General features: G+C 35.8%; 1 protein-coding gene and 1 non-coding gene across 2 annotated transcripts; both read right to left on the bottom strand.

Moving 5' to 3' along the window:
* Positions 1 to 5,560: 5,560 nt before the first annotated feature.
* LOC145161889 (U6 spliceosomal RNA) lies at positions 5,561 to 5,663 on the bottom strand. The gene has a single exon (XR_013738749.1). It is a non-coding gene; the product is annotated as a U6 spliceosomal RNA (small nuclear RNA).
* A 687-nt stretch (positions 5,664 to 6,350) lies between these two features.
* On the bottom strand, positions 6,351 to 10,926 carry LOC145159563 (AUGMIN subunit 4-like). The gene is made up of 15 exons (XM_079078569.1): positions 10,753 to 10,926; positions 10,494 to 10,662; positions 10,366 to 10,413; positions 10,068 to 10,184; positions 9,765 to 10,004; positions 9,566 to 9,662; positions 8,949 to 8,997; positions 8,785 to 8,878; positions 8,617 to 8,688; positions 8,474 to 8,532; positions 8,333 to 8,401; positions 8,207 to 8,258; positions 8,004 to 8,081; positions 7,858 to 7,939; positions 6,351 to 6,700 (listed from the first exon to the last, which is right to left on the bottom strand). Exons 2-14 carry the CDS (start codon positions 10,620 to 10,622, stop codon positions 7,871 to 7,873), a joined length of 1,173 nt encoding a protein of 390 aa, XP_078934695.1. The 5' UTR covers positions 10,623 to 10,662; positions 10,753 to 10,926; the 3' UTR covers positions 6,351 to 6,700; positions 7,858 to 7,870.
* Between the last annotated feature and the right edge of the window lie 1,416 nt (positions 10,927 to 12,342).

The following is a 12,342-nucleotide window of genomic DNA, read 5'->3' as shown; positions in this document are numbered from 1 at the left end:
CTGATGAGACGGCAGTAGTGTCATTAGAGGACATTCAGGTGGATGCGAGCCTGAATTACATTGAGAGGCCGATCGCGATCCTAGATCGGAAAGTGAAGGTTCTAAAGAACAAGGAAGTTCCCATGGTTCAGGTCCAGTGGCAGCATTGGAGAGGGTCCGATTTGACTTGGGAGTCGGAGTCTGAGATACGGGAGCAGCATCCAGAGTTGTTTGCGGAGCATGACTTCGAGGGCGAAGTCTGATTCTAGTGGGGGAGAATTGTAACATCCGGATTCCCAAGTATATTATTTTAAGTATTTATTTTTGAGGATCATTGACCTACTCGACGAGTTGGTGCTATAACTCGTCAAGTAGAGACGGGATGGCCACGTGGATTTAATGATCTACTCGACGAGTCCGGGAGTAGACTCGTCGAGTAGGCGCTAGGAGTGAAAATCCTAGATCCCTGGGTTTGACACATATTTAAAGGCACTTATAGCCTCCCTTTGCGGCCACCTTCCCCAGAGAGAAACCCTAACCTGCCCTTTTCGTGCATAGAGAGAGAGAGAGAGGCCATTTGGTGCATTCTTGAGCTTTTTGGAGGAAAGATTGGAACAGTTGGTGAATCTAATCAAGAGGAGGCTGTGGATCTTGCATTCTTCTGTCATTTGCTGCTATTCAGAGGTATAAAGCTCTCATCTTGACCTCTTGTTTGTTAGATCCCATTTTTGGGAGCTTTTAGGGTTTTCTTCCAATCATCTTGTGTCCTTGAGTTATTGGAGCATGGTTTGAGGTTGGGACCTCAGATCTGGACTATAGGAGGCCTTGAGAGCCCAAAGAGTCAAGCTTTATTGAGCTTGAGGCAAGCTCATGTACTTTCAACCTTCTTTGGAGCTTGTAATGGCATATTGGAGCAAATATGCCATGCATGAACGTAAAGATCGAAGCTTTACGTGACATTCGAGCCTAAGGAGCCTAGATCTAGAGTTTGGAGTGATAGATCTGCCCTAAAACGTCTGAATGGGAATATAGACTGGATGCACTCGCCGATTCCATGAGCTGACTCGACGAGTCGCTTGGGGTTTGTCCCGATAAGTCTGAGCACGCTGTGACTCGACGAGTAGGCGGGCCTACTCGACGTGTATAGTTGGTCTTCATAGGGTCCCTGAGGGAACCAGGGAACTCGACGAGTTTCCCTTGTGCACTCGACGAGTCTGGTCAAAGTTGGACCGTTGACTGGAGTTGACTTCTGTTGACTCTAGGGTTTGGTCAAAATGAGTGAAAGAGGTCAGGAAGGGTAGAATGGTCTTCTACCCACTTTTTAGAGATAAGAGTAGAATATTAATTAGAATATTATTTCGTGATAGGCGGAGGCTAGACCGAGGATTTTGGGCACGAGACTTTTACTAGCTATCTTACGAGGTGAGTCTTCTCACTATACTTTACCTAGAGTGGTAGTTATATGTGACCAGAGGGTCTTATGTGCTTGCTTGAGATATGCATGATTGTGTGATATGTATTGTATGCTATATTAATTGTTTCTTAGACCGGACTGGAGGGTCCAACGAACTATGAGGCCAGAGGGTTCTCAATCAGACCGGACTGGAGGGTCCAACGAGCTAGACCGGACCAGAGGGTCCAACGAGCTACGGGATTGGAGGGTCCCGCTGAGACACATAGACCGGAGGGTCTTACAGAGTATAGCCTCGAGTGGCGAATTGTTGTATGTGGTATTTTGGGGAACTCACTAAGCATTCGTGCTTACCGTGTTATGTGTTATGTGTTTCATATACTTCCGAGGATCGCGGGAAGTCACCGGCGTGATTGTACACACACTCTTGATATGGAGCTATGTTTCTGGATCCTGGATTTGAATAATTGTATTGAAAACTGGTTGATTGTTTTTGAGAATTAATGATGAGACATGATTTATGAGTTTTAAATTTGAAAATTTTGTTTAGAAAAATCATGTCGTTACAAAAAGCCAGCATCTCCACCGCCTTTGACTCCATCTTCACCACACCGTGCCATTTATCTTTCCCAAAACGTCCAACTTGTCATCGCCTTCATCGCTACCACCGTCGATGGATCTCTTTCCAGAAACTCTTCACAAGATTCAAATCCCCAAACTGTATTGTAGTGAATAACCCATGTTTCTCTTCCACTATATCTTTTGGTTCATAAATCGATCAACCGACATCAACAGAGTTCAATTCTGGTGCAGATGATCTTTCATCACCCAAGAATTACATCATTTGGGTTCGTTCTTCCCCTTTTCATCGTCACTTCCAAAGCAAATTCATTAACAGGAGTTTGTTTCTTTCTACCTTATTCTTTGCTTAAAGTAGACGATAAGTGTTGCATTCTTTTCGGGTTTAATTTCTATGATTTCTGGTGGCAAACTCGGGAATTGAAAGATCTTGACTCCAAAAACCCTATTCTGTACCTCCATTTTTCCCTAGATTTGTTTACTTCATCTATTCATTTGCTTCGTTTTGTGCTTATGAATTCGATCTGGATAATATTGCAGGTTGAAAGTTGTTACAGTTTATGATACTTAATACTACAGTTCTCTAAAAAGCTTAGAAGAACGTGAGGTAATTTTGAGATTTTGTGTTTTTTTTTTAATTTTTTTGTTCTCATTTTCATTTTTCTTTCCATAATGGCACGCACAATCATGGAAATTGTGGTTTAACCTTTAGGGATCAACATATTTTGTTTGCAGATCATGGAAATTAAGGAGGCCGTGGAAGACTCAATTCGAATGATGATGGTTAAAGCTAATATGCATTATTTGTGATCTAGTCTAATGAAGATTATATTTTTATTGCATAAAGTTGATAGAAAGAAGTTGAAGAGCTGAAGGGGTCACATTCAAAGCAGATTACAAACATCAATCTGCTAGAAAAAGTACTGGTACACTTAAAAATCATAAACAATTTCTTAGATATTTTATTTGTCTTATTTCTATAAATTTATGTGATTTGGCTATACTCAGGATAAATCAAAACTAGAAACCCAACAGCTCAAAACCAAGATTGATGTTTTGGAATCTGGATCATGCTCTGTTGGAGTAGATTCTGATAATAGAGGCTACAAAGCAAAAAACATTCAAAATTTTCCAACTCAGTGTTCATTGTTGCTAGATAGGATGGGTCATGGTTGGCATGTCTAGATTCATATTACCCATCTTATTATGTTAGAATCCCATTCAGACCAATGAATATAGTAAATACGGATCAGCAACAAAGGTAATGATTATTAATCTTCTTAAGTTGTTACATATTATAAAAACTTATAAATTATAACCATATTTTTGTTTACTGGTAGTTGAATCATTCGTCTCGACAATAAATCAGTGGGTTTTAAGACCACCTTTATATTGAAACAACGTCCATGTTGCTGATGCTGCAGTTAACAACAAACTTTTTGTGGCTAGTGGTAATAAAGAAAGCCATATTTCGTCTTAGGTGGAATATCTTGATCTCAACAACGGCAAGTGGCTCCCCATTCATTCCAAGAATAACAAGGTACTTTTACTGTTACATTCATATTTAGTAAAATGTCACTTCAGTTTGCTCTAAAATTCATTTATTGTTTGTTTTGTTAGAGGTCAGCAGTTTAAGAGGATGCTAAACATAAATGAATACTCTTTTATGTGATGTAGTTCTGTTGAAATGCTTGATCCATATAAATGAATACTCATTTACGACGCTCATGTGATGTAGTTCTACGCCGCGCATACATTTGGTCTCGCAAACTGTTTGTTTTTTAAAAGACCGCATCATGTGCGTTCTTTTCTTGGCGCAGATATGAACTTGTATCTTCTAACATCTTCTATTCTTTTCTTACCTCTTCCACAATTTGTATTTAACTTTTAAAAACGAAAATATTTTTTTTTGGTAATTATTAGTGTTGTTTTTTATTTTTTATACTTTTGTCCTCCTTTCTTTTTTATATATGTATTTGCTACTTTATTTATTTTTTTTATATCATAATTATGTATTAACCTAAATGTTTATGTATATGATTATGTACATGTTTTTCTATTCAGATAATATATTCATCCAAATAATTTTGATATAGTTTTATAGATATTTTTATTTTTGTGCACGTTTACATTTAGTAGATAAATCTGGTAACTTTTTTTTATGTTATTTAGGATATAAACAATATCATCAATTAATTAGTTCATATATATAATATCAAAAATCTTAATGAAGTTTTATTTTTCAGTTATCATAATTTACACAACATTAATAACTAAGTTCATTTAATTTTTTGATTATTGAATCCCAACATAGTTTTAGCCCTTGGAATCATCACATCGTCGAATTTTGTATCGGTTTCAGTTTATTATTTTCAGTTTGTTGCGTTTTTATCTGATTTTTTTTATCGATTCGGTTTTTGCTCACCCCAAACTATATTTGTGAATTAGTTGTAGGCTTTATTTAGTTGCTTAAGTTATAGTTGATGAAAATTTTAGTTTTTTGTAATATTTTTATGTTAAAAAAAACGGTATATCTAAATCTCAGTTTATTTTAACAACATGCAGACGTTAAAAAAATAAACAGTCTTCTTCATGCAGACTGCAGACATTTGGTCCACCTCTTCTACTGCAGATGTGGTCCGCAGACTGCAGACATTTTGTCTCCAAAAAAACAAACAACACCTTACTTTTCGGATATCGGATATCCAAAATATTGTAAAATGATTATCCAAATCCGAAAAAAAAAATCATATATCCGAATTTCAGATGTTCGGATTCGGGTGTTTTTAAACACTTCTAAACGTCTAACCGTATGTACTAACCCATCCATGGCCAAAAGATGCACGACTACTAGCACTATTAGCATTTATAATCAAATTTAATGCATGGCTACCTATTCACAAGTTACATAAGGTTTGAAACATGTGATGAACTAAAAATGAATATATAAACTTCAAATATAACTATCTAAAATATAATCCTTATGATGCACGGATATTAGTTTCCTCTTCTATAATACAATTTTCTTTTATGAAAAAACTTTTTTATCATTTGCAACGAAATCAAAACATGATGCATAAAATAACAGTATTTGTCAACAACCATTAAATCACGGTATTTGTCAACAACTTTTAATCTCACTTTGATACCTCCCATCAATGTCTACATTTGATAACAAATGGAAATGTAAAACCAAGAGGGACTTGCAAATGATGCATATTATCAATTATTTTATAAACAGCAAAACCACAACATGAACTAAGAAACTGAAGTTGCAAAATGAATAAAAAATCAACACATAAACAAACACATACAGACTATATACAACATATAAACGGAAGTTTATAAAGCATGAAACTTAGTGACAGGAAAAGTAAAAAACTTAAAGGAGACTTTATAGAAAGAAAGATCACCCTTACTTGCCACAAATGGTTGAAGATATCAACAAGAAGATCAATCTAACCATGGAATCCACATGTTGTCTGATCATGACTTCAGTAGTTCATCTACTAAAACGTAAGAATTGCAATTGAACTCTATTAGCATTTGAAAAGGGAATTAGGGTTTCAGAGAAGACGACGAATGGCTTTAAAAAAATTGGACCATTTCTCGATTTGTGTGTGTCATCCTTGCGCAGGGGCCATGCTAATCTTCTCTGTATCGTTCCGATTTTATCGGATGTCCCCGAAGGGACGACTATAGGTGAAGAGCTTCGCCATATAGAGGAGTAGCAGGTTCTTCTTCTGGTCGATATGGGACGACGCGAGTTCTAAACGAACTAGTTTACTGTTGATGGTCATATATTCTCAATGTCTTTAAAATTAGGGTTAATGACTTAGGAGGGTAATTAGGTTTCCAGTTTGTCCGTATTAGGTCACTAAGGTTTTTTTGTGCGTATTAGACCAATATGGTTGTTATTACCGGTTAGAAATAGTCCTTTTTACCGGTTAAACAGGAAGAAACCGGTAAAAATGACTATTTCTAAACGGTAATAACAACCATATTGGTCTAATACGCACAAAAAAAACCTTAGTGACCTAATACAGACAAACTTGAAACCTAATTACCCTCCTAAGTCATTATCCCTAATATGTGAGATTAATTTCTAATGTTAAGAAAAACTTTAGAATTTACGTTTAGACAGACAAAATTCAAAACAATAAATTTGTTTGGATCATATCATTATATAATCTTACCATCCTATGTACAACCTACAATCTTAGGTCACGATCTTAACAATGAGTCAGTGACACAATGACTACAATACTATTCATGTCAATTTCGGATCAAGACTATTACACTATTTAAATAAAAAATAATGCAAATTTAATAAGCTTTTCTACTTTAAAAAATCCACTTTTGCATTTGAAAATCTTGAATACACAACAAACAGAACTTATTCTCTACAACTGTATCAAATATCTCAAGAGTACATTAAGAGAATGCGTACTTCACAACACTAAACAAAGGTTCCCATGGTGAATCCCACAACAAATATTCTTTCTTTCTTCCCATTTTTTCTTTCTAAACAATGTCACTCCATCTGAATTCTTTACTTTCTTCCATGTTTCTTTACACACATTTACACAAAACCCACAAATCCATATTCCAAACATCAACTCAAATGGGTATATCTTTCTAAGCAAAAACCAAAACCTCCCACAACTACCACCACTATCATCGCCGGAGCTCCACCACCAGAATCCACGGTTGCTCCGGCAAGATTCAATCCTAAGGATAACCACACAGAAAACATCAAAGATGAATACAAAATTGGAAAACATGTTATATTTTAGAGTAAATTACACGAATGCTCCCTATGGTTTAGGGTAATTTGCCCGTTTGGTCCCTAACTTATTTTTTTAACTCGGAAGGTCCCTACTATTAGTTTTTGTTACACGCTTGGTCCCTGTCTTACCTAAAAAGACGATTTTGCCCTTGATTTTTTAATTTATTTAAATACACACCCCCAACCCTACCCCCTCACCTTACCTTATCTATCCCACCATTTTTTCCTATTTGAATAATAGTTTTTTTAGGTAAGACAGGGACCATGCACGTAACAATAACAAACAGTAGACCTTCCGAGTTAAAAAAATAAGTTAGGAACCAAGCGCGCAAATTACCACAAACTATAGGGACCATTCGTGTAATTTACTCTATATTTTATTTTTTATCAATTCCAAACATTCTCCAAGAGCAGATTCCATTTTCTAGTTTTTGCAATTTTGGTCCCAAAAACTTCTCTTCATTGCTCCTAACAGAAGATTCTTGAACCCTGACTATAGCTGATTTTTACAATTTTGGTCCCCAAAAAAACCCATTTAACAGAAACAGGACCAAAATCGTTACAAAAGCTCAAATATGAACCAAAATTGCAACTTGCAAGAGAAATCTTTTTCCAAATTCACAATTTTGACCTGATCATATTGGAAAAATGTCTAACGTTTATTGTTTGATTGGAAAAAAAATATATAATTTTCCAAATTAACCATTTAATTTGACCTGATTGAACAATTACATTACAGATGAAATCTGATATAAGAAAATTACAATTTACAATTACCAATGAAACCTAATATAATATATAGGTCAAACTAGTTAATTTGGAAAAATGTTTGAAACTTTCATGGCTTGACTGGAAAATATATAATAGTTACAAACATTTTTCCAAATCTGATATAAGAAAATTACAATTTACAATTACCAATGAAACCTAATATAATATATAGGTCAAACTAGTTAATTTGGAAAAATGTTTGAAACTTTCATGGCTTGACTGGAAAATATATAATAGTTACAAACATTTTTCCAAATTTACCATTTTGACCAGATCAAAATAGTTAATTTAGAAAAAAAATAATAATAAATAAGATTGAGCAAATTACCGAATTATTCATTTCAAGAACTGGGTAATCGGTTGAGATCCATTTCCACTTGGTGAATTGTCCATTGCATATTCTCCAGTTTCTGAAAAAATTACATCATATTTAACATTTTTATTTTATTAATTAAATTCACCAAAATTCTATACCTTCACTATTTCTTGATATTGCCTTGCGATTGTGTCAAAATGGGGGTCAACACCTTGATACTCTCGAAGCCGTGTCACCTACAATACAAATCAGTATAATTGTGTCAATTCATGAGGGCATTATCGTCTTTTGCACATACAAGAGATTTTGGGTGAAAAACGATAATATGAAAATGATGCAAGAAATAATAATAACGTAGTACAGCTTTGTTGTATGCAAGTGAAGCTTCTTCTGTGGCTTCAACGAGATATTTCCTGTAAAATTACGAAAACGCCCTTTTCAAAATCACAAAGAGAAAAACAATTTAAGAAAACACAATTGGCAATACCTTATCTTATGCAGTGCTGGGACTGATTCCTGTGTATAAGTCTCAAGCAGAAGAATATGCTCCAAAACTCTGAACAAAACAAAATGAGGAGAGGAGGGTATTTTCGTCTTTTGAACAAAAGTGATAGGTAAAAACACAAACCTTAATTTGGCACTCATGGTTTCACACCTTTTGCACAACCAAGTCTTCTGCAGTTCATCCTACAAAATAAAATTTTCATATAGATTTAGTTTATTATAAAATAAAAATAAAAATAAAAATAAAAAATCATATCATGTGCTCACGTATTTATGTTGATGTTGTAACTTCAAATCTTTCACAAGCTTAATAAGCACACCAAGTATCTGCTCCAACACCTTTCAAATAAATGTGAATTCAAGTAAGCCAATAAAAATATAAAGATTACAATTTACAAATGAAATATTTATAGTTATTAAATAATAAATAAATACATTGTAATATTCTGCAAACTTTCTGTCAGCTGAATATAGATCTTCACGTAAAGCTGTTTCTTCTCTTTCAATCTCCTCAATCATTAACTTTACCCTGTTTTTTAAAGAATTAATATTATTCCATAATTAATATGAAAAATAAAAAGCAAATGAAAATTACAGACCTTTCTGGAAGCCGAGCAGTTGAATTTTGACTTCCTGTTGTTGATGAATCTGTAACACAAGATTCTTCAATAAACTGATAGAGTAAATTACACGAATGGTCCCTATGGTTTGGGGTAATTTGCACGTTCGGTCCCTAACTTATTTTTTTAACTCAGAAGGTCCCTACCGTTTGTTTTTGTTGTGCGTTTGGTCTCTGTCATACTTAAAAAGACTATTTTGCCCTTGATTTTTTAATTTATTTAAATAAGGTGCGATAGGTAAAGGTAAGGTAAGGTGAGGTGGAAGTGAGGTTGGGGGTGTATTTATTTAAATAAATTAAAAAATCAAGGGCAAAATAGTCTTTTTAGGTAAGACAGAGACCAAGCGTGCAACAAAAACAAACAGTAGGGACCTTCCGAGTTAAAAAAATAAGTTAGGGACCAAACGTGCAAATTACCCCAAACCATAGGGACTATTCGTGTAATTTACTCAAACTAATATGATTGAAAATCAATAAACAAAGATTATACATATGTCCTAAATTTGATTAATTTATCCTTATACATCCACTATATCATATAAAATGAACATTAAAAGTATTTAGATTCATATTTGTGTGGTGTAAATGCAAACTAACCCAAATCATCAATAAAAGCATCAGCCAACTTGTCACATTTAGCCTTTAAACGGATCTCAATCTCACGAAGAAGTGGCATTTGGTATTCTCCCACATCCTACAACAATTGATCAAACATTATAAAACAATAAGCCCTTAACTTTTACTAATAAGGGGAAAAAAAAAAAAAAAAAAAAAAGACATGATGAAGTGAAATTACCATAGGTAATGGTGCATGTTGGACCTGAGTTTGCCATAAATAAGCAGGTGTTATTCCAAGAAAGCGATTAGGAACACCACCAACTGTAGATTCAGGGGTAATGTTTGTGTAGTTACTTGAAAATCCACTCCATTTCTCTATTTCTTCTTCATGAACCTCGCCATCTTTTGAAATTAAAGGAAGTCTCAGTCTCTGAGCAGCTTCTGCAACAACTAATCGATGTTCAAGTGCCTCATATACCTGAAACAATATCAAATTAAACACATTTGAAATGTTGAAACCCTAAAAGATTTGAAATCAGACCTCAGGAGAATTCTTTAGCCCAAGATTGGAGTGGGTGTCTCGAATGCCTCCAAGATTGGCTACTGAAACAGCCTGTTGATGATCTTCAACCATACCAATTGCTTCACAGTATATAGCCTACATTTTAAATCACTAACACCGATAAAATTTCCCTCAAACAATCTCTAAACCCTAGTAATTCCCCAAATAATATTATAATCATCAAATGAACAGTCAGCCGTATAGGCATGAGGCGTTTAAGTCCCATTACCACACATAAAAACCCTAATTTGAAAGATGTAAGGTAGCAAGAAATTACCATGGCTTCCAAATAACGTAGTCTTTCTCTGGACATTTCCTCTCGCGCCTGAAACGTGAATCAACAGAGTAAAATAAACCAAAATCGAGAGAAATTGCAACGAACAATGAGAGTAGAATGGATCGTACAAGTTGGAGATCGTTGTATACAGATTTGGAGACGAGAGATCCATCGGGAGCTAAACAGTGACGCTCCAATTGGTCGATCAACTGGGTTATATCTGCTGGAAGGTTTTGCCCGCCTCCTCCTTTCGCCATTTTTGCTTTCTTTTGTTTTTTCAAAATCTAACCACACCGTCTAAGAGGGTGTTTTGCTAAGCTTATTTAAAAATGTTTTCAACAGGGGGGAAAAGGAAAATCGAGAGTAGGCACAGTTGAACGAAAGCACCTGAATCGAATCTGTGGTGTGCGACGTCGCCGGTGCTGTTGGGTGCGACGGTATCCGGCGATGGAAGTGGGCGACGAGTAATCGGGAATCGCCTGAGGAGGCGACGGGAGAAGAATGGAGGATGTTTTGTATTTTCTTGGCCGGCGAAGCATACGAACGAAAGCTTATTGAAATTATTTAAAAAAAAAATGTTTGGGTATATTTAAAAATAGTTTTTGAAACATTTTTTTTGAGGATTTTATAGACAAAACTCTAAAATTGGTCCACGTGTTACCCAAAGAATATGAATAAGGTTCAAAATGTTTTCAAGTTGTAAGGTTGGTTCAAAATGTAAAACTTCTTGTGGTTTTGGTCCCTGGACTTAGCTCTCGTCTATTTCTTTATGTTTAGTGTAGCATGTGCCCTCCATGTGAGGGTAATTTTGTCTTTTCAACTATATTCCACATTACCGTCATTTGAGAGTAATACAAGTTATTTGTGTATATCATCATGTTAGATTTAGGGTATGTTGTTCCACCTGTCATCTATTACCATTTCCGTTTGCACAGTGAGGGTTTGGATTTTGGACTAAGAGCTCTAGGTAATGATGATGATGTGGGTAACCTATCAAAATATGTGAGTGAGAACAAACTAATAAAAGTGTACACAAAGCACGGACAAACAACATTTCTTACCTATTTCATGTCCCCAAATGGTCCTGGAAGGATTATAATAGAAGAGATAGAAAATGAGGAACCACCTCAGCCTGTATCCCTTACTATTGGTCCTTAATTTGTAACATCCGTCTCTCGAGGTATTGATTAATTATGCAAATTAATATTGGTTGTGGACTAAGGTTTGGGCAATGGCCCTTGTTGGAATGGACCCTAGAGGATTGGACCAAGGAGTGGGCTGCCATAAGTCGTACGCGGGGCGTAACCCGGTGTACGCAGGGCGTAGTAGTCACATTGGATGCGCGGGAGTCAGGGGCGTACGCGCAGCGTACCATGAGGTACGCCCAGCGTACGCGGGCAAATGCCAAACCCTAATTTTTAGGGTTTAAGACATATATAAACCCCATTATAGCCACCCCTTTGGCCTCCTCCCCTGTCCCTCAGTCTTAGAAAACCGTAGTTCGTCCTTTGCTCTATTTCTTTGTGTGCTTGACCTTTGAAGTTTATTTTGGTGAAGAAGGGCTTGGAAGAAGTGAAACAAGATTGAAGGAAGAAGCACTTGAGTATCTTGAGCTCAAGGATCTGGAACAAGTTCACCTTTGGGCACTCAAGGGAGGTATAAAGCTCCTATCTTTCCTTCTTGAATCATAGATCTAGGTTTTGGAAGATTTGGACCTTTTTAGGTCCAAAGATTGGATCTTGATCATGCAACTTCGACTTTGAGCTTAGGGTTGCCACCCTTGAAGCTCAATGTGTTCCTTTAGTTGTAAAGTTGCAAGCTTTGAGGCTTTTATGAAGCCATGCAAGAGATCTAGCCATCTCCATGATGGTTCTTTGTCATTTTTAGTGTTGGGCTCATTTGGTGGCTTGCAAGCCACCAAGTGATCGACTTTATGGGCTAGGACGAAGTATTGGACTCAGATCTGTAGTTTGGACG

The sequence above is a fragment of the Lactuca virosa genome, chromosome 2 (assembly GCF_052849685.1).
Source record: "Lactuca virosa cultivar CGN04683 chromosome 2, Lactuca_virosa_CGN04683_v6, whole genome shotgun sequence".
NCBI lineage: Eukaryota > Viridiplantae > Streptophyta > Magnoliopsida > Asterales > Asteraceae > Lactuca > Lactuca virosa.
The sequence above is the reverse complement of the archived record's forward strand: the minus strand, read 5'-3'. Positions and strand labels throughout refer to the sequence as shown.

What these genes read in the sequence shown, in the direction of transcription:
- LOC145159563 (XM_079078569.1), bottom strand. Translation starts at nt 10,622, where the DNA reads ATGGCGAAAGGAGGAGGCGGGCAAAACCTTCCAGCAGATATAACCCAG. An exon ending in CCAGCACTGCATAAGATAAG is followed by an intron (nt 8,259 to 8,332) that starts GTATTGCCAATT and finishes GTAATTTTACAG; the next exon opens with GAAATATCTCGTTGAAGCCA. An exon ending in CACTTGCATACAACAAAGCT is followed by an intron (nt 8,082 to 8,206) that starts GTACTACGTTAT and finishes TTTGTATTGTAG; the next exon opens with GTGACACGGCTTCGAGAGTA.